Genomic DNA, 22,276 nt, shown 5'->3' with positions numbered 1-22,276 from the left:
GAGAACTCCCAACACTTGTATTATAGCAAGGTTCAAGATTGTCTGGTGAGTGTTGTGGTTGCGCGGAGCGGCGATCAAGATCATGGGCTGAGGCAAAACATCTTCTTGTGTGTGTGTTGTTTTCCAAGAGTCGTTCAGATCTCGTCCCGCTAGCAGCGAATAGTACTTTGGACGTCTTGAAGCGGAAAAAAACGTCAGCAAGTTGCGTGTTGACAAATGAGACATCACATTTAGTGGACATCGACCTGCGAACTGCACCATGTTCGTGTCCAGCCATTGATTGGAATTCCCAGCAAGTATTAAAGTCTGCTTCCCAACTGCAACTGGGTACTCCTGCTAATTGAATTATCCATTTTATTTCATGCAGCTACCAAATATAGCTCCCAAAATTATCATCACAGCGACTTCACAATTAATACACTAAACTTGTGATAGTTTCGGCACGAACATTGGAGAGTAGGCTGGCAACCATAGACAAGAGCAATAGTACTGACGACTGCATATATATTTTAGCATACAGCGTAATTAGCAGTTGATCTTTTTCAGCCCATGTGCGAAGTAGAGGAAAGTTGGGTCAGCAGCTCCGTCCTTGTAGTAGGCGAACACCAGGCTGCCATCATCATGCATGCTCTCGCCCACAAAGCTGAAACAGGTCAAGAGGAGCAGCTTTAGAACTTGCATAAATTGAAGGGATATATTACTTCCCAAAAACTGTAATCGCTATAATTTTTTCCCTAAGTATTATGTTTTATATAATAATTTGCCAGAATCTGGAATACCAAAGGAAGAATGAAGTACAAACACTTTTGGGGCAAGGCAAGTAGAGAACTTACAACTGAAAATCCGCGAGCTTGCTAAAAAGAAACTTTGTGGCAGACTCAATGTTGTTCTTGAAACATTCTTGTTCCTCATCTTCAAGCTTGGCACTGAGGTTCTTGATGTAGCGCTTCATGTAAGTGCAAAACTCCTTCCTCTCAAAAGCTGGTAGCTCCTGCAGAAGGTAATGAGCGGTTAGCACAATGATCAAGTGCATACTGTATATATGGATAATGGGCCAAGAACATCAAAGCGGAAAGCAACCTGAAGACGGAAGGTGTCAACAATGTCAATCACCTTCACGGCCTCTTCATCGACACCCTCCTGATCACCACCCTCATGATCACCACCCTCATTACAGGGATTGGCACCAATGTCCACATCAACTGCACCTTGAACGACCCACTACAAGCATTCAAAACCATATAAATAAATAATTAAACTAAAACATCTGCACGATGTTTTTCAGATATGAACAATTAAAAATTAGTGTATGCACAATTACTTTTAGATGTTGGTTGTAGTTGTTTACACAGGCATGGCCACCGGATCATCCAGTGATGATAGATATTAATTGTAGGCTACTTTCATGTAGGCAAATAATATTCTTTTTGCTTGTTGAGACAAAACATAACAATCAACCAACCAAGAACCCTACTAGCAAATACAAATATGTGTAGTTTTAACGCCAGAAGTGTCGGCGCTGCGTATTATATATAACAAGGGCTATAGCACACCATGAGAGCAGATACAAGGCTGGTAACTGGATGACTACTATGATATAGTCAATCTATCCTATGAAAAGACGAGCGATCATGTATTTTGAAAAACTCGACGAAGTCTAATTAGCTAACTGGCATGTGATGTACCAGTGCACGCTAATCTAGCAAGGCACAGCACACACAACAACTGGAGAGTAGAACACTTACTTGTCCATCTACTTCCCAGAGCACGCCGTTCTCCAACTCCCTGTACAAGAATGAATCCGACAGGAGCTCGTTGCCTGCGACGCACAAACATAGGAGGTTCAGTCAAATCCATCGCTCAACCGCAATTCCTAACCCAAAACCGCAGGGAGCGCTACCGATTATTGAGTGAATTCCTAATTTCCTATTACTAAGCAACAGAGTAACTAACGAAGAATAACAAACCGCCCTTTTTTTTAAAAAAGAATAAGAATAGCCAACAAATTCAAGAAACTGATCAGATGTAGCTCAATTTCCTCGATTAAAGGGCGCGAAAATTGGAGGGAAAATACGCATGGATGAAGGGACGAACCGGGAAGCCTGTCCTGGTAAACGATCATCGTGCTGCCTCCCAGGGTAAAATCTGAGGAGAGGGGAGTAGAGGCAGATGGCGGGAGGGGATATAAGGCCTTCTCATATTTATAGCTGCCCCCGGATGTCTCAGCTCCTTTTCTAGCCGTTCGATATGTGGGCACATTTGAGAACGATCCAGATGTTTGATCTAGACATTGAGGAGTGTAGAAAAGTGTTTGGTTTGCTACGGGTCATCTAATCATTATATCATGGGCGAATATTCGGGTACCAATGGCTCAGGCGCGTCTGCGGCCCATAACTAGGAGGCGTTGGCGGCACGGAACCGCTAGGTCTTCTGCCTCATTCATGCGCTAGTGTTCGCTATGAATTTATTATTATTATTATTATTATTGGACTAAGGGTGTCATTAGTATGAAGCACAATTACAATTCGATTAGGCTAGTCATAGCATTTTACAAGTCTACGTTATGACCTTACTGGGGTAATGCATAGGTGTGATAACATAGAGAGCTTCATTTATTACTTTGTAGACTCATTCATTTGAAACCACTATGTGGAGTATTATGCTACTCCCTCCATTCCTAAATATAAGTCTTTGTTGAGATTTCACTATGGAATTTATGCGGAGCTAAATGAGTGAACCTAAAATGCATCTATATACATCTGTGTGTGGTTCATAGTGAAATCTCTACAAAGACTTGCATTTAGGAACCGAGGGAGCACTCAATTTGCATTTCTGCTCATTAATTACATGGCACATCATTTTTTTTCTTACTCTCCCTGTGAACAGCCTTAGCAATAGTATTTGTACGGGACATTCATTTAGTTGTGGGCCTGCTTCTATTAACAAGTGGGTCGTCATAGTTAGTGGACATTGACATGTGAACGGCACCGTGTATGTGTCCAACCATTGATTAGAATTACCAGCCAACATTAAAGCCAGCCATTTATCAAGCAGCTGCCCCACCCTAAGCTTTTTGTTGCAGAAAATGTTTATTTTTTGATCGTTTGGACTTGTTGGCTGTGTGCATCCTGTTTTGCAGAGATCGGGCATTCTTTAGATGCTGTTGTATCACATTGATAAATCAATTCAATGAAATGTACTCTATGGAAAAAATTAAATTCAGTGTCCCAACTATAACTAGATACTCCTACTACTTGAACAAATCATTTAATTTCACGCATATACGGACGGCAACATGTTTATTGGGTTGACCTAAAGATAGTCATAGTGGGGAGTAACATAGACTACTCATGTTACTAACTTTTGTAGTGTGAAGTGTCATAGATGTAGTAATATAGACGGGATCAATAGGTTGAAATCTCTGCGCACTCTAGTAGAAGTATGTTTGGACGAAAGTGATGCAAGCTCGGCAGAGAATATCATTGACCTTGGCAAGCTAGACCAACTTGAAAGAACTTGATATCTCGTTGACGGGGTATTGTCAATTAATGGAAGAGCAAATTATGCGTGCGGATGACTTGCACACTTCCATATCCATGTTTGCCGGTAGACACGAAATTCTTACTTTTGAATCGAGATTTGGTATCATAGATACTAGATGCTCGAGGCCAGAGCATTTCACTATTCCTTGGAGATTGTTGGATTCGGGAGCTCAATCTTTTAGGCAGAAGTTTTGAAAGTGGCCTCGAGTGCATTGGTCAACTCCACAAACTCTGCAAGTGTCCCAGGCAAAAAAAAAAAAAAACCTCTGCAAGTGTCATATTAGAGTTGGCTGATAGTGTCAGTATTGTTTTGGGGTTGCGTTCTCTTGCCACTATGATGATTTTCCATTCAGGTCAAGTGAAGGCAAGTGAAGAATGTGTAATTGTCACTGGCACTGGCATCGGGGCACTAAAAGAGATGATTTTCCATGCCCAAATGCATCACCTTTGAAGCCAGAGAAGCTTAGCTTGCGGCCTGTTTGGGTACCGCATGGCTCACCAATTCCTACCGGTTGGCATCCATCATTTGTTAGCTCCCACCCTTACATATATCACGATATTTGTGGCCTCCAATTATAGGGCACTAGCACTGGCCCCGCCTCTGCACAGTAGCCCTCCAGCGACAACCTACTCATCGCCGGAAATAGCGGAGACCATGGCGAACTTTGCTGCTCTTGTCAACAATGATCTCTTCGTTCAGCTGGGTTAAACTGGAGGCAGCTTATTGCAGTAGCACAGAATCTCAACCATAATTTCCCTCCAGGCTAACACAAGCCAATTTTTTCAGTTGATTGTGGTGTAGCCCTGCTTGTGGTCGGACAGAGCCAACCCATGGCAAACTTTCTGTTGATATCAACAATGATCCCTTTGTTCAGCAGGGTAACAATGGCATGCTGGTTAATGCAGTGGCATAGGATCCAACTGACGGTTTTTGTCCGGGTGGACTCCTTGATCTCAATCAGGCCTCTGTTAGAATTAGAGATAAACATCTATTGTAATCTCAACGGTCTCTTCTTTGTATCCCTCTCGTATCTATCTCCTCTCCTAGCGACAGCCTGAATCCTAGCGATCGGGTTGCAAGTCTTGTACGCCACGGCTGAGGCTATTCCTGCCTCACATCAATATATACCACGCGGCTCCTCATCGAGGAGTAGGAACGCTTCAATCTTACATGGTATACAGAGCCAATTCTCTTCCCAATCTAGCTACGAGAACTCATCTCCATCGCCATGTCGTCTTCCTCACCAGCCGTCCTCAACCTCGGATCTCCACCAGCCGAGAAGCTCACCAAGGGGAATTACCTCTTGTGGAAGGCCCAGGTTATGCCCGGCCTGCGAGGAGCCCAGGTCACGGGGCTCCTGGATGGAACCGACGCCGCACCCCCTCCAATGGTGGAGCAGCAGCAGTCGGACAAGACCACAACAATGGTGCAAAATCCACTATACACACCATGGCTGTCGAAGGATCAACAAGTTCTTGGTTTCTTGCTGAACTCCCTCTCCAAAGAAGTCCTCGCCCAATTTGTTGGTAAGGAACACACTTATGATTTATGCACTGGCATCACTACCCTCTTTGCATCGCAATCTCAATCCAGGATTACAAACCTGAGAATCGCCATGACCACAACGAAGAAGGGCAACATGTCCAGTACCTCCTTTATCTCCAAGATGAAGAGTCTTGGGGATGAGCTTGCGGCTGCAGGACGCCCCGTCTCAGATCCTGAGATGGTTGATTACGTGCTCGCTGGACTGGATCGGGACTACGATCCAGTTGTGGCGGCCATCGGCGCTGTCAAGTCTGTCATCATCGTCGACGAGCTATTTGCTCAGATTGCTGCCTTCGACCAGCGCCTGGAGATGCTCGGTGATGGTGGTGAAGGCGGCTTCCACACATCCGCCAATCTGGCCTACCGTGGACGCGGCAGTACAAGCCTCGGGGGCGTGCACGCGGCACCAGAGGCTGTGGACGAGGGAGACGATCTCCTTTTGCTCCAAGCGGCGGCAACAGAGGAGCACGCGGGAGTCGTCCACAACCCCAACAGCAGCAACGCCAACCGCATCGGGACTATCCCGAGTGCCAAATATGCCTCAAGCATCATCGTGGGGGCGCCCGCGACTGTTGGGATCGCTATGAAGACGACGAGTACGAGGAGAAGGAGGCCAATGCTGTCACCGACTCCTACGGCATCGACACAAACTCGTACGCGAATACCGGAGCTACAAATCACATCACGGGAGAGCTCGACAAGCTAACGATCAGAGACAAATACCGTGGGGGAGACCAAGTACACACTGCGAGTGGTTCTGGTATGGATAGTTCAATTGTCAAAACCCCCATGAAAAATTTGCATCTAAAACGAGTCTTATACGTGCCTGAAACATCAAAGAATCTTCTTTCTGTTCATCGTTTTACCCGTGATAATCATGTTCTCATCGAATTCTATCCCTATTTCTTTTTGGTAAAGGATTTGGACACGAGGAGGGTACTTCTTAGGGGCAAGTGCGTGGGTGGCCTCTACCCACTCATATCTTCATCATCGTCATCATCAAATAAAAAAACTTTTGTTGCTGTCAAGCCTTCTTCAGCAAAGTCGCACAGCAGATTAGGTCATCCCTTGTCAGTTATTGTTAAGTTTGTTCTTAGTAAAAATAAACTTCCCCATAGTCATGAGTCTAGCATTGAGTCTGTGTGTGATCCATGTCATCAAGCTAAAAGTCATCAACTACCATACCCTATATCTACCAGTATTTCCACTGCACCCTTACAGCTTGTATTCTCAGATGTTTGGGGGCCAGCCCCTAGTTCTGTTGGTAGACATTCATACTATGTAAGCTTCATTGATGATTATAGCAAATTTACTTGGATCTATCTTCTCAAGAAACGATCTGAAGTGTTTCAAGTTTTCAAGAACTTCCAAAACCTTGTTGAACGAAAACTTAACACTAAGATCATTGCCATGCAAACCGACTGAGGTGGTGAATACAAGAAACTGAACCTCTTTTTTCAGCAACTTGGTATTTCACACCATGTTTCATGTCCTCATGCACACCAACAGAATGGTTCTGCCGAGAGAAAACATCACCATGTTGTTGAAGTAGCATTAGCTCTACTAGCAAATGCATCCATGCCACTCAAATTCTGGGATGAAGCATTCTTGACTGCCACATATCTCATAAATTTGCTTCCCAGCAAAGCCATTGATTTTGAAACTCTCATCACACGTCTTTTTGGCACTACTCCTGATTATAAATCGCTTCGTGTTTTTGGTTGTGCTTGCTGGCCCAACCTTCGTCCAAACAATACAGGCAAACTTGCTTTTCATTCCAAGAAATGCGTTTTTCTTGGTTATAGTCCCATTCATAAAGGAGTCAAGTGTTTGGATGTGTCCACAGGGAGGGTTTATATATCTCGAGATGTTGTATTCGATGAGTCAGTATATCCTTTTGAATCTTTGCATCCAAATGCCAGAGCTCTCCTTAGGAAAGAAATTCTCCTCCTTCCATCAAATCTCCAAAATCTTGATCATGGGGGCGATGATTGTACTAACTTAACTGATAATCCTACTAGTACTCGTACTGTGCTTCCTCATGTGCAGGGACATGCAGAAAATGCGGAGGGAAATGATGCAGAAAATGATCAACTTTTTGAAGAAAATGACCCTATATTTCATGCGCCAGAACTGGACGAAGCTGGCGCGGAGCACGAGGAAGATCAGCTATCTCCTGGAACTCCTGTGCGTTAGTCTTCCTTGGATCGTACGCACAGATCCGCTCGGGATCACGCGCCGGGCAGAGCTGAGCCGCACCAATCGGAGGGCGCCACGCCCTTGCATGCAGGCTCCACTCCGCGCGGGCGCCCCCTGATAGCGACAGCGATCAGCCCGACAGCGACAGCGGGATCTGGCTAGGGATCGGAGTCCCACATGCATGTGCAGGGCGGCTCCCCAGGATCTTCTGCGGGCGGCTCCAGGCTGGATGCGGTAACTCCTTTAGCCACACCACAGGCTACGGGATCTGCTGTGCAAAGCGGATCCAGAGGCTCTCCAGGATCGTCTGCTACTGAGTTCTCTACACCACCTCCTGTACAACGGGCTGCACTTCATGTTCCACCGCAACCAGCATCACGTGTTACAACTCGACTGCAAAAAGGTATACGAAATCCAAAAATTAGAACTGATGGCACTATACGATATGGTATGTTGTGCGTTACAGGAGAACCCACAAAATTAGAAGATGCACTTGAAGATCTAAAGTGGAAAAATGCAATGGATGAAGAATACATGGCACTTATGAGGAATAAGACGTGGCATCTTGTACCTGAGCCAAGAGGTAAAAATATTATTGATTGTAAGTGGGTCTACAGAATTAAAAAGAAGGCAGATGGCTCGATTGGCAGGCATAAGGCACGGTTAGTTACAAAGGGCTTCAAGCAACATTATGGTTTAGACTATTAAGATACCTTTAGTCCTGTTGTTAAAGCTGCAACTATTAGGATTGTGTTAGCTATTGCTATTTCCAGGGGCTGGAGCTTAAGACAGCTAGATGTTCAGAACGCGTTTTTGCATGGTGTTCTGGAAGAGGAGGTTTACATGAGACAACCACCTGGGTATGCAGAAAAACGGACACCTCATTATGTTTGCAAACTTGACAAGGAACTTTATGGTTTGTAACAAGCATCGAGAGCTTGGTACTCAAGGTTAAGCTCTCAGTTAAGGCGTTTGGGGTTTGCTGCATCCAAAGCTGATACTTCACTTTTCATTTATAACAAGGCAAACACAGCTATATTTGTATTGATATATGTTGATGACATTATAGTTGCAAGTTCTTCACAAAGTGCTACTAATGCTCTCTTGCATGATCTAAGTTCAGAGTTTGCTTTGAAAGATCTAGGTGATCTACACTTCTTTCTAGGTATTGAAGTCAAGAAGATTCAAGATGGCATAGTACTTAATCAAGAGAAATATGCTACTAAAATTCTTGTTCGCATGGGGATGAAGGATTGTAAGCCTTCGCCCACACCATTATCTTCTTCACAAAAACTTTCAGCCTTTGAAGGAGAACCACTCAAAGAAGAAGAAAGTACAAAGTACAGGAGTGCAGTATGGGCTCTACAGTATCTGACACTGACAAGACCGGATATATCCTTTGCTATTAATAAGGTTTGTCAGCATCTACATGCACCTACTACTTGTAACGCCCCGGATCCGATGCGCCAGGTGTCTGTCAGTTATTCGCCTTCGTTGCCATGTCATTTGCTTGCGTGTTGCACTTTGCCATGTCATCATATGCATTTTCATATCATGTCACCATGTGCATTTCATTTTTCATACGTGTTCGTCTCATGCATCCGAGCATTTTCCCCGTTGTCCGTTTTGCAATCCGGCGCTCCTATCTCACCCGGCGTCCCCTCTTCTCTCTTTTTGTGTGCGGGTGTTAAACATTCTCGGAATGGCCTGAGATTTGCCAAGCGGCCTTGGTATAGCACCGGTAGACCGCCTGTCAAGTTTCGTGCCATTTGAAGGTCGTTTGATACTCCAACGGTTAACCGGGTAACCGTAAAGGCCTCTTTTGGTTGCAGCCCAATACCCCTTCCAAAGTGGCCCAAAACCCAGCTAACTCCCCTCCATGCTCTCGGTCGTTCGATCACGATCGCGTGGCCGAAAACCGCTCCTCATTTGGACTCTCCTAGCTCCCTCTACCTATAAATATGCCCTCTCCCCCGAAATTCAGGATCGATTCCCCTTAACCCTGGCAGATTCGTCCCCACCGCCGCCACGTGGCACGCCGCCATTCGCCTGCCGCGCCGCCCCGCCGCCGGCCCGCGGAGCCCATCGCGGGCCCGCGCGGGCCCTCTCGCCGCCGCCGCCCGGCCCGGACGCCGGAGCCGCGCGCCCGCCGCCTCCTCGCCCCGGCCGGACTCGCCGCTCGCCGCCGGCGAACGCCTCCCCGACCCGCGCCTCGCCTCCGCCGTCCGCGGGTCGCGCCGCCCCGCATCGGCCCCAGCCGGCGCCCCGCGCCCCCCTCTGCCGCCGCCCCGAGCTACCCGCCGCCGCCGTTGCTGCCTTCCGTGGCCGCGCCGCCCGGCCCCGCGGCGAGCTCCGCCGGCGCCGCCCCGGACCAGCCCGCGCCGCCAGGGCCAGATCCTGCCGCGGGGAGGCCGGATCCGGCGCCCCCTCGCCGGCCCCACTCCTCTCCGGCCTCCTCCAAGCCATCTCCGACGAGATCCGCGCCGCCTCGGCATCCGTGCCCGGAGGTTGACTTTCCCCTTCCCCGAATCCACTAAGTCCCCGTTTTCTGACATTATCATGCTATGTTTGACATGTCACATCTTTGCATCCGTAGCTCTGTTTCGTGCGTATAATATGTCAAATTGTTCGCCTCGACGAGTACTTCATTTTTTCCATTTCATCATTTTCATTTGAGGTCATCTTGGTGCCCAAAATGCTGTTGGAAGGGTGCATGTTGATGTTAATCTGCTGAAACTGTTATAACTTGCTCATTTATCATTTTTGCCATGATTGATGTGTGCATCCTATGAGGTTGATGTCTTCATGTGTTTTGATCTATGCCATGCCATCTTTCCACGGGTGTATGCCATGTACTTTTGTGATCAATGTGGTGACTAGCACAAGCATGCAAACTAGGCTTCGTGATATTGCTGATTTTAGTCCCTGTTCTGCTGTTGTTTTGATACCATGTAAACTTGATGCTACAGAGAGATCCATGCATATTTTGAGATACTTCAGTAAGGGTGTTTTGAACATATGGTTATTGTCTATCCATTCATGCCCTTTGTTGAAATTATGGAGTAGTCTAGCATGTCATTTTGGTGCTCTACTTTTGCTTCAAAATGTTTCCTGGCAGATTGTTTACTTGTTATTCAATCTAGCCAAGGTTGCTATAGTTGATCCTTGCATGCTATGGACTTGTTCTTGACTTGGTTTGTTTCACAAACATGTCTTCTTGATGATGCTATGCTTATATCGTCATGCAATGACTTGTGGTGAGTGAATCGAGCTTGTTAAGTAGTGTAGTTGTTGCTGTTTTGCTAGGCTGAATCTGTTATTTCGTGATGCTATGTAAACATGTTGCTACTAATCATTCTATACATAATCTGGAGATGTTCTATAAACATGTTTTGATCTACATGTCATCCTCTATCCATCCATGCCCTTGGTTGCAATTATAGCCTGCAGGAACATCTTGTAATCTTGCTCTAAAGTTGCTTGATAATGTTGCTATCAGCCTGTTAACATTAAGTTCACTAGTTTCCATGTGTTTTCCTAGCGATCCATGCACCCTATGACCTTGTTCTTGCCATGATTAGCTTCATAAACATGCCTTATTACTGTTGGTTGCCTTGCCATGCCATGTATTGCTCTGTGGTGAGTGGTTCGAGATCACGAACATGCCTACTTATTGTTGTTCCTGCCATGTTTGAATCTGTAATATAACTTGCCATGTTTACATGGGTGCCATCATATTGTCTGTGCCTTTTTGGCTCATGGTCAGTAAGGGTCTTTTGATCTATGCATTTAGTAGTATCATGCCATGCCTTTGTTTGCCTTGATAAGTTCCTGTAACATGTTGTTTGGTTGCTCTAAACATTGCAACCTGATGCTATTTCTGCTAAAGTCTGAAACTGTTATTATTTGCAATCTTACCATGTGTTTTGGAGCATGTTCTAGTGATTTCTGGAGATAGCTTAGTGTTCATGTTTTGTTATGCTTTACCAGTACTTCATGCCCATGCCTTTTGTTATTATATTGAGTTGCTGTAGCATGTTGTTTTGATGCTTGCAATATGCCTAGTTGCTGTTTTGGACTGATTGTTGCTATGACTTGTATAGAGTGTATGTGTTACACCGTTGCTCCGTTTTGAGTGTGCTCTATATGAAACTTGCTTGTTTTTGCATGTAGCTTCATATTATCATGTTGCATCCTTGTTTTGAGGTGTTTGCTTGATGTTTGTATGCATTTTGCATCAATGCCATGTTTGACTTGTTTTGCTCGTATCTTCTAGGCCGTAGCTCCGAATCTAATGAACTTTATATGTAACTTGACTAGAATTTCGTGTAGATCCGCTTGGTGCTCTTTAACTTGCTGTTTAACAACTTGAACATAAGGTTTATTAAGTTATGGACCCATTTTGAAATCTGCATATGAGGACTTTCCGGAATTGTTATATGATGTTTCCGGCCTCATTTAAACTTGCTCTGATGTGTTGTTCTTGTTTGCATCATCTCTTGCCATGAGTAGATTCATGTAGCCTTTATCATGCATCATGCGTGTTGTGCATCATGTCTTGTCCATGTGTGGTGTGTTTACCATGTTGTGTGCTTCTTTTCCATAGTTCCCGTTTCGTTGCGATCGTGAGGATTCGTTCGTCTACGTCACTACAGGAATCAGTTAGTTTGCCGTCTGGCTGTTACAGACGGCAAAGAGCGAAATACAGACGGCAAAGAGTTTGCCGTCAGCCGGCTGACGGCAAGCATAGACGGCAAAGAGGATTTCGGCAAAGACCGCTTTGCCGTCAGCTTTTAATCGGGCAGACGGCAAAGATTTTGCCGTCAGCCGAACCACCTTTGCCGTCCTGCACATATACCCCAGATGGCAAAGAAAAGTGTCGTTGCCGTCAGCTAGAATCTATGTCTTTGCCGTCTGCCTCAAAAATCACTAACGGCAAAGAATTTTTTATATTAAAAAAACAGACCACGACTAAAACCACAATATCCATACACTTGTTGTTCCAAGACTCCACGGATGAATTTCACAATACAAAACTGTTCCATTTCACAAAATAAACAGATTACACACGAATGGATTACATAGAGTAGATGCAAATGAATTAGTACACACAAATGAATTACAGAGAATACAAGAGGGATATCTCACAAAAAAATTACAAGAGGGATGGGGCTCAATGCGTCCGCCACCGCAATGGAGCTTGCCACGCTCATCCGCGAGGTGGTGCGGCACTGCAGCATTGAGGGATGGGGCCGGCGGCCGGGGGGGCGAAGCGGGACGGTGCGGCCTTGGCGGGGCCGGAGGCGGAGAGGAAATGGGCCAGCGGCCGACGGGTGACGGGGGACGGGGCGGCGGCCGACAGAGCCTGCGTGGGACGCGGCCGGAGCCTCCGGGGGACGGAGCCGGGAGCCTGCAGGGGACGGAGCCGGCGGCCTGCGAAGGACGGGGCCGGAGCCGGCGGCCGATGGGGGCGACGGGGTAGGAGCGCTGAGGTCGGCCGTGGCGGGCTCCGATGGAGAGGCGGGAGGAGGCAGGGGCGCGGCGGCATCCGGACGGCGAGTGGCGGAGCTGCGGCCGGGGCGGTGGGGCGAGCGGTGGCCGGGGCCGGTGAGGCGAGCGGCGGCAAGTGCCGGGGCAGCAAGCGGCGGCCGGTACCTACGAGAAGAGAGACATGTACGAGAGAGAGAGGTGTGCGAGAGGATAAGGCAGAGCGAAGGGGTTTGTTGTGGGGATGGATCGTGGTGAGTGATGGGGCCGCGAGAGAGGTTGTGGTGTGGCCGTTGGTTGGGATTTCTGGGTGGGCCGCGGATCTGCTGCCACGTCATCGATCCGCGAGATCGATCCGTGGGTTGTGCTTTCTCTTTGCCGTCTGTACATTTTTTCACAGACGGCAAATCACATACTTTGCCGTCTGCAAAAAAACCACAGATGGCAAAGACACTTTGCCGTCTGTGGTTTTTTTGCAGACGGCAAAGTATGTGATTTGCCGTCTACAAAAAAATGTACAGACGGCAAAGTGTTTTTGCCGTCTGTTATTTCTTTTCTAGACAGCAAAGTATGTATTTGCCGTCATCCATTCTTTGCCGCCATCCACTGACGGCAAAATAGCTCTTTGCTGTCTGCCCCGATGATATGCTGACGGCAAAGAACCTCACTGACGGCAAACTAGCTTATTCCTGTAGTGCGTGTGGTTCATCTTCGTGACTTCATCTTCTTCATGGACTCGTTCTTCTTCCTAGCGAGATTTCAGGCAAGATGACCACTACCCTGGATCTCACTACTATCATTGCAATGCTAGTTGCTTCGTTCTATCGCTATGCTGCGTTACCTATCATTTGCTCTTCAAGCCTCCCAAATTGCCATGAACCTCTAACCTTTGACACCATTTCTAGCAAACCGTTGTTTGGCTATGTTACCTCTTTTGCTCAGCCCCTCTTATAGCGTTGCTAGCTGCAGGTGAAGTTGAAGATTTCTCCATGGTGGACAGGGTTTATGTTGGGATATCACAATATCTCTTATATTATTAATGCATCTATATACTTGGTAAAGGGTGGAAGGCTTGGCCTTATGCCTGGTGTTTTGTTCCACTCTTGCCGCCCTAGTTTCCGTCATACCAGTGTTATGTTCCCGGATTTTGCGTTCCTAACGCGGTCGGGTGATTTATGGGACCCCCCTGACAGTTCGCTTTGAATAAAACTTGTCCAGCAAGGCCCAACCTTGGTTTTACCATTTGCCTCACCACCACCTACTTTTTCCCTTGGGAGTCACTCTCTCGAGGGTCATCTTTATTTTAGCCAACCCCCCGGGCCAGTGCTTGTCTAAGTGCTGGTTCGAATCGAGTAGACTGCGGGGCCCCCTCGGGGCAACTCGAGGTCTGGTTTTACTTGTAGGATGTCTCATCCGGTGTTGCCCTGAGAACGAGATATGTGCAGCTCCTATCGGGATTGTCGGCGCATCGGGCGGCTTTGCTGGTCTTGTTTTACCATTGTCGAAATGTCTTGTAAACCGGGATTCCGATATTGATTGGGTCTTCCTGGGAGAAGGTCTATTCCTTCGTTGATCGCGAGAGCTTGTCATGGGCTAAGTTGAGACACCCCTGCAGGGTTTAAACTTTCGAGAGACGTGCCCGCGGTTATGTGGCAGATGGGAATTTGTTAATGTCCGGTTGTAGATAACTTGACACCAGATCCAAATTAAAACGCATCAACCGCGTGTGTAGCCGTGATGGTCTCTTCTCGGCGGAGTCCGGGAAGTGAACACGGTCTTTGGGTTATGTTTGACGTAAGTAGGTGTTCAGGATCACCTCTTGATCATTGCTAGCTTCACGACCGTTCCTTTGTTTCTCATCTCGCTCTCATTTGCGTATGTTAGCCACCATATTATGCTTAGTCGCTGCTGCAACCTCACCACTTTACCCCTTCCTTTCCCATTAAGCTTTGCTAGTCTTGATACCCATGGTAATGGGATTGCTGAGTCCTCATGGCTCATAGATTACTACAACAACAGTTGCAGGTACAGGTTATGCGATGTTCATGACGCGAGAGCGATGTTTTCTTGTTTGGAGTTCTTCTTCTGCTTCTTCTTCGATCAGGGGATAGGTTCCAGGTCGGCAGCCTGGGCTAGCAGGGTGGATATTGTTTGAGTTTCTGTTTATGATCCATCCGTAGTCGGATGTTGTTCTTGTATGTTGTATTGTTGTATTCATGTGACATTGTATGTATTGGATGTATCCCCACTATTATGTAATGTTGATGTAATGATATCCACCTTGCAAAAGCGTTCCAATATGCGGGTCTATCCTTGGTGGGACCTTCGAGTTCCTTTTGGATAGGGTCGCATATTGGGCGTGACAAGTTGGTATCAGAGCCTCGACCGAGCCTAGGAGCCCCCTTGATTGATCGTGTAGTTTGGCCGTTGTTGAGTCTAGAAGAAAACTGTTTTCTGAGTCTAGTTATATCGGAGAGTAGGAATTCTTTTTACTCCCCAGCCCCTTCGTCGCTCTGGTGAGGAAGCTTGACGCAGGTGTTTTGAATTACTCCTATTCTCATTCAAATTTTTCTTTAGGATCACGTGGTTAGTTTCGTGAGTTGTCCATCCTCTTTCATCTGGTGCATTTCTCGTCAAGTTGACTCGAGCCTCTTCTTCTTTGCCAAGTTTAATCCTCAGTTGTCCTTGTTTTACCCACCCGCCCTCCCTTTTTCATCTCGGAGACGGAGTCCGTAATCGAGTATCCATCCTACTCATGTGAAGTCTTTGCTTTCTTTCTTCAATGATTTCAACTGGTGTTTTCTCTTCAAGTTATTCATTGGGTTTCCCCTTCCAGTTGCCTGTGTTTTTCCCGCCCTCCCACCCTTTTCTTCCCGGAGCTTCAGTCTTTTTCGACCATCAATTTCATTCGTGCGGAGCCTCTTCAGTCTTCCCTCAATTGTTTCAACGGTGAATTCTTGTCTCGTTCATCATTCTTCATCTCTTTTTCTTCTACGGTGGATTCAATTCCATTTTTTTTCGGGTTGATCATATTCTTTTCCTCGGATCAAGTGTTTTCCCCTTGCTAGTTCGTCTCTCGCCAGTTTATCCTTCCGAAGTGCTCAAGACATCTCAAGAGATTCGTCTGTGTTCGAATTAATTCGAGGTTGCCACCTCATTTAAATATTTCAATTGTTCCGGTGCATCTTATATCTGTTCAACATCCCTTTCCAACGATGTTTTTCTTTTAGTGGGCCCTAACCCACAGGTCTTTTTCCAGGATCTTACCTGACTCTTCTAATTATTCCGGAGCCATCACTAATTCTTTTTCAAGTGTGATGTAAGAATGGATCCCATCAGTCACTTGCCTTCTCCAAGATCTCTTTCAAATCATTTCTCAATTATTCTACATCCGTGCCCTTTTGTTCGTCTCAATATTCTTCCGGTGCTTCGTTCAAGTATTCTTCAATCAGCTCATGATCTCTCTGTTCTTTTGCATCTAAATCCCCTCTATCATATTTGTTCTTTTAATTCTTCCCGGTGATTCATACTTTTTCATCAGTCATTTTCGAATTCTCACGGTGGTTCTTTCAGATTCTTTTCCTGGATTATCATTTTAATCCATTCGTTATTTTCAATCCTACCGGTGGTTCATGAAGACCTTCCCAAGTTTGTGATATATCACTTCTCAATTCTCTTTCAAGAAGAATAAGTAGTATGAAAAATCCATTGTGTCATCAATTTAATTTGATGAAGGATAAGCATACAATAAATCTTATTCTTATTTCTTTCAAGTGAGTAATCCCTTTCCTTCGGAGTTTGTTCTCGATGAATAAATTCTAGTTCCAAGTGTTTTCATCTTTTCTTTTCTAGAGTTCAAATTTTCCTCGGCCATCTCGTCGGAACCTCCATCTAAATCATCGCAAGGCTCATCTTATTCTTTAATCCTTCATTCTATCTTATCATCCTTTTGTTACCGGAGTCGTTTCATAGTCTATCTGTTTCCGTCAGCTTTCGATTCTCGTCATTCTCCTCATTCATCTCTTCTTCTCGAGTGCTCTCGATTCTTTGCTTCTTCTCTTGAGTTCTTGTTTCACCTTCATCCCTTTTTCTTTTCCGTCTCGGCCCTAAGATCTCGGGACGAGATCTCTTGTTAGTGGAGGAGTGTTGTAACGCCCCGGATCCGATGCGCCAGGTGTCTATCAGTTATTCGCCTTCGTTGTCATGTCATTTGCTTGCGTGTTGCACTTTTCCATGTCATCATATGCATTTTAATATCATGTCACCATGTGCATTTCATTTTGCATACGTGTTCGTCTCATGCATCCGAGCATTTTCCCCGTTGTCCATTTTGCAATCCGGCGCTCCTATCTCACCCGGCGTCCCCTCTTGTCTCTTTTTGTGTGCGGGTGTTAAACATTCTCGGAATGGCCCAAGGTTTTCCAACCGGCCTTGGTATAGCACCGGTAGACCGTCTGTCAAGTTTCGTGCGATTTGGAGGTCGTTTGATACTCCAACGGTTAACCGGGTAACCGTAAAGGCCTCTTTTGGTTATAGCCCAACACCCCTTCCAAAGTGGCCCAAAACCCAGCTAACTCCCCTCCATGCTCTCGGTCGTTCGATCACGATCGCGTGGCCGAAAATCGCTCCTCATTTGGACTCTCCTAGCTCCCTCTACCTATAAATATGCCCTCTCCCCCGAAATTCCGGATCATTTCCCCCTAACCCTAGCAGATTCGTCCCCGCCGCCACCGGACATGTCCGGCCGCATCCGGACACGTCCGGGTCGACCCGCCGCCGCCACGTGGCATGCCGCCATTCGCCTGCCGTGCCGCCCCGCCGCCGGCACGCGGAGCCCATCGCGGGCCCGCGCGGGCCCTCTCGCCGCCGCGCCTGGCCCGGCCGCCGGATCCGCGCGCCCGCCGCCTCCTCGCCCCGGCCGGACTCGCCGCTAGCCGCCGACGAACGCCTCCCCGGGCCGCGCCTCGCCTCCGCCGTCTGCGGGTCGCGCCGCCCCGCATCGGCCCCAGCCGGCGCCCCGCGCCCCCCTCTGCCGCCGCCTGGCTCCGCCGGCGCCGCCCCCGGGCCATCCCGCGCCGCCCCGAGCTACCCGCCGCTGCCGTTGCTGCCTTATGTGGCCGCGCCGCTCGGCCCCGCGGCGAGCTCCACCGGCGCCGCCCCGGACCAGCCCGCGCCGCCCCGGCCAGATCCGGCCGCGGGGAGGCCGGATCCGGCACCCCCCTCGCCGGCCCCCTCCTCTCCGGCCTCCTCCAAGCCATCTCCGGCGAGATCCGCGCCGCCTCGGCATCCGTGCCCGGAGGTTGACTTTCCCCTTCCCCGAATCCACTAAGTCCCCGTTTTCTGACATTATCATGCTATGTTTGACATGTCACATCTCTACATCAGTAGCTTCGTTTCGTGCGTATAATATGTCAAATTGTTCGCCTCGACGAGTACTTCATTTCATTCAATTGCATCATTTTCATTTGAGCTCATTTTGATGCCCGAAATACTGTTGGAAGAGTACATGTTGATGTTAATCTGCTGAAACTGTTATAACTTGCTCATTTGTCATTTTTGTCATGATTGATGTGTGCATCCTATGAGGTTGATGTCTTCATGTGTTTTGATCTATGCCATGCCATCTTTCCACGGGTGTATGTCATGTATTTTTGTGATCAATGTGATGACTAGCAAAAGCATGCAAACTAGGCTTCGTGATATTGCTGATTTTAGTCCCTGTTCTGTTGTTGTTTTGATGCCATGTAAACTTGATGCTACAGAGAGATCCATGCATATTTTGAGATACTTCAGTAAGGGTGTTTTGAACATATGGTTATTGTCTATACATTCATGCCCTTGGTTTTAATTATGGAGTAGTCTAGCATGTCATTTTGGTGCTCTACTTTTGCTTCAAAATGTTTCCTGGCAGATTGTTTACTTGTTATTCAATTTAGCCAAGGTTGCTATAGTTGATCCTTGCATGCTATGGACTTGTTCTTGACTTGGTTTGTTTCACAAACGTGTCTTCTTGATGATGTTATTTTTATATTGTCATGCAATGACTTGTGGTGAGTGAATCGAGCTTGTTAAGTAGTGTAGTTGCTGTTGCTGTTTTGCTAGGCTGAATCTGTTATTTCGTGATGCTATGTAAACATGTTGCTACTAATCATTCTATACATAATCTGGAGATGTTCTATAAACATGTTTTGATCTAAATGTCATCCTCTATCCATCCATGCCCTTGGTTGCAATTATAGCTTGCTGGAACATGTTGTAATCTTGCTCTAAAGTTGCTTGATAATGTTGCTATCAGCCTGTTAACATTAAGTTACTAGTTTCCATGTGTTTTCCTAGTGATCCATGCACCCTATGACCTTGTTCTTGCCATGCTTAGCTTCATAAACATGCCTTATTACTGTTGGTTGTCTTGCCATGCCATGTGTTGCTCTGTGGTGAGTGGTTCGAGCTCACGAACATGACTAATTATTTGTTGTTCCTGCCATGTTTGAATCTGTAATATAACTTGCCATGTTTACATGGGTGCCATCATATTGTCTGTGCCTTTTTGGCTCATGGTCAGTAAGGGTCTTTTGATCTATGCATTTAGTAGTATCACGCCATACCTTTGTTTGCCTGGATAAGTTCCTGTAACATGTTGTTTGGTTGCTCTAAACATTGCAACCTGATGTTATTTCTGCTAAAGTCTGGAACTGTTATTATTTGCAATCTTACCATGTGTTTTGGAGCATGTTCTAGTGACTTCTAAAGATAGCTCCGTGTTCATGTTTTGTTATGCTTTATCAGTACTTTATGCCCATGCCTTTTGTTATTATGTTGTGTTGCTGTAGCATGTTGTTTTGGTGCTTGCAATATGCCTACTTGCTGTTTTCGACAGATTGTTGCTATGACTTGTATAGAGTGTATGTGTTACACCGTTGCTCCGTTTTGAGTGTGCTCTATATGAAACTTGCTTGTTTTTGCATGTACCTTCATATTATCATGTTGCATCCTTATTTTGAGGTGTTTGCTTGATGTTTGTATGCATTTTGCATCAATGCCATGTTTGACTTGTTTTGCTCGTATCTTCTAGATCGTAGCTCCGAATCTAATGAACTTTATTTGTAACTTGACTAGAATTTCGTGTAGATCTGTTTGGTGCTCTTTAACTTGCTGTTTAACAACTTGAACATAAGGTTTATTCAGTTCTGGACCCATTTCGAAATTTGCATATGAGGACTTCCGGAATTGTTATATGATGTTTCCGGCCTCATTTAAACTTGCTCTGATGTGTTGTTCTTGTTTGCATCATCTCTTGCCATGAGTAGCTTCATGTAGCCTTTATCATGCATCATGCTTGTTGTGCATCATGTCTTGTCCATGTGTGGTGTGTTTACCATGTTGTGTGCTTCTTTTCGATAGTTCCCGTTTCGTTGCGATCGTGAGGATTCGTTCGTCTATGTGTGGTTCGTCTTCGTGACTACATCTTCTTCATGGACTCGTTCTTCTTCCTAGCGGGATTTCAGGCAAGATGACCGCTACCCTGGATCTCACTACTATCATTGCTATGCTAGTTGCTTCGTTCTATCGCTATGCTGCGTTACCTATCATTTGCTCTTCAAGCCTCCCAAATTGCTATGAACCTCTAATCTTTGACACCATTCCTAGCAAACCGTTGTTTGGCTATGTTACCGCTTTTGCTCAGCCCCTCTTATAGCGTTGCTAGCTACAGGTGAAGTTAAAGATTTCTCCATGGTGGACAGGGTTTATGTTGGGATATCACAATATCTCTTATATTATTAATGCATCTATATACTTGGTAAAGGGTGGAAGGCTCGGCCTTATGCCTGGTGTTCTGTTCCACTCTTGCCGCCCTAGTTTCCGTCATACCAGTGTTATGTTCCCGGATTTTGCGTTCCTAACGCGGTCGGGTGATTTATGGGACCCCCCTGATAGTTCGCTTTGAATAAAACTTGTCCAGTAAGGCCCAACCTTGGTTTTACAATTTGCCTAACCACCACCTACTTTTTCCCTTGGGAGTCGCTCTCTCGAGGGTCATCTTTATTTTAGCCAACCCCCCGGGCCAGTGCTTGTCTAAATGCTGGTTCGAACCTAGTAGACTGCGGGGCCCCCTCGGGGCAACTCGAGGTCTGGTTTTACTCATAGGATGTCTCATCCGGTGTTGCCCCGAGAACGAGATACGTGCAGCTCCTATCGGGATTGTCGGCGCATCGGGCGGCTTTGCTGGTCTTGTTTTACCATTGTCGAAATGTCTTGTAAACCGGGATTCCGATACTGATCGGGTCTTCCTGGGAGAAGGTCTATTCCTTTGTTGATCGCGAGAGCTTGTCATGGGCTAAGTTGGGACACCCCTGCAGGGTTTAAACTTTCGAGAGCCGTGCCCGCGGTTATGTGGCAGATGGGAATTTGTTAATGTCCGGTTGTAGGTAACTTGACACCAGATCCGAATTAAAACGCATCAACCGCGTGTGTAGCCGTGATGGTCTCTTCTCGGCGGAGTCCGGGAAGTGAACACGGTCTTTGGGTTATGTTTGACGTAAGTAGGTGTTCAGAATCACCTCTTGATCATTGCTAGCTTCACGACCGTTCCTTTGTTTCTCTTCTCGCTCTCATTTGCGTATGTTAGCCACCATATTATGCTTAGTCGCTGCTGCAACCTCACCACTTTACCCCTTCCTTTCCCATTAAGCTTTGCTAGTCTTGATATCCATGGTAATGGGATTGCTGAGTCCTCGTGGCTCACAGATTACTACAACAGTTGCAGGTACAGGTTATGCGATGTTCATGACGCGAGAGCGATGTTTTCTTGTTTGGAGTTCTTCTTCTGCTTCTTCTTCGATCAGGGGATAGGTTCCAGGTCGACAGCCTGGGCTAGCAGGGTGGACATTGTTTGAGTTTCTGTCTATGATCCATCCGTGTCGGATGTTGTTCTTGTATGTTGTATTGTTGTATTCATGTGACATTGTATGTATTGGATGTATCCCCACTATTATGTAATGTTGATGTAATGATATCCACCTTGCAAAAGCGTTCCAATATGCGGGTCTATCCTTGGTGGGACCTTCGAATTCCTTTTGGATAGGGTCGCATATTGGGCGTGACACTACTGTACATTGGAAAGCTGTTAAAAGAATTGTACGGTATATAAAACAAACTGTGAGCTTGGGCTTTCAGTTCAGACGTTCTAATTCCACCCTTGTCAGTGCTTTCTCTGATGCTGACTGGGCAGGATGCATGTGTGACAGAAAGTCAACTGGAGGATTTGCAGTATTGTTTGGCTCCAACCTTATTTCTTGGAGTGCCAGAAAACAAGCTACAGTGTCAAGATCAAGTACTGAGGCTGAATACAAATCACTTGTCAATGCAACTGCTGAGATCATTTGGTCAGAATCATTGCTCCGTGAATTGGGAATCAAGCAGCATCGTGTGTCATGTTTGTGGTGTGATAACTTGGGAGCCACCTATCTCTCTGCAAATCCAGTGTTTCATGGCAGAACAAAAC

General features: G+C 46.5%; 1 protein-coding gene across 2 annotated transcripts; it reads right to left on the bottom strand.

The window, feature by feature from the left end:
- Positions 1-337: 337 nt before the first annotated feature.
- LOC123133027 (translationally-controlled tumor protein homolog) lies at positions 338-2,260 on the bottom strand. 2 transcript variants are annotated; one of them, XM_044552572.1, is made up of 5 exons: positions 2,095-2,260; positions 1,746-1,819; positions 1,114-1,221; positions 834-991; positions 338-643 (listed from the first exon to the last, which is right to left on the bottom strand). In XM_044552572.1, exons 1-5 carry the CDS (start codon positions 2,120-2,122, stop codon positions 526-528), a joined length of 486 nt encoding a protein of 161 aa, XP_044408507.1. In that variant the 5' UTR covers positions 2,123-2,260; the 3' UTR covers positions 338-525. The 2 variants fall into 2 exon arrangements, with proteins under 2 accessions (XP_044408507.1, XP_044408506.1); XM_044552571.1 differs by having other exon boundaries at positions 1,081-1,221; positions 2,095-2,230.
- Between the last annotated feature and the right edge of the window lie 20,016 nt (positions 2,261-22,276).

This window comes from Triticum aestivum, chromosome 6B, assembly GCF_018294505.1.
Source record: "Triticum aestivum cultivar Chinese Spring chromosome 6B, IWGSC CS RefSeq v2.1, whole genome shotgun sequence".
NCBI classification, from domain to species: domain Eukaryota; kingdom Viridiplantae; phylum Streptophyta; class Magnoliopsida; order Poales; family Poaceae; genus Triticum; species Triticum aestivum.
The sequence above is the reverse complement of the archived record's forward strand: the minus strand, read 5'-3'. Positions and strand labels throughout refer to the sequence as shown.

Excerpts from the sequence above, each read along its gene's own strand:
- LOC123133027 (XM_044552571.1), bottom strand. The coding sequence starts at position 2,122 with ATGATCGTTTACCAGGACAGGCTTCCCG. Across the intron at positions 1,820-2,094 it reads TTACCAGGACAGGCTTCCCG|GCAACGAGCTCCTGTCGGAT; the intron begins GTTCGTCCCTTC and ends TGTGCGTCGCAG. Across the intron at positions 1,222-1,745 it reads TCTGGGAAGTAGATGGACAA|TGGGTCGTTCAAGGTGCAGT; the intron begins GTAAGTGTTCTA and ends GAATGCTTGTAG.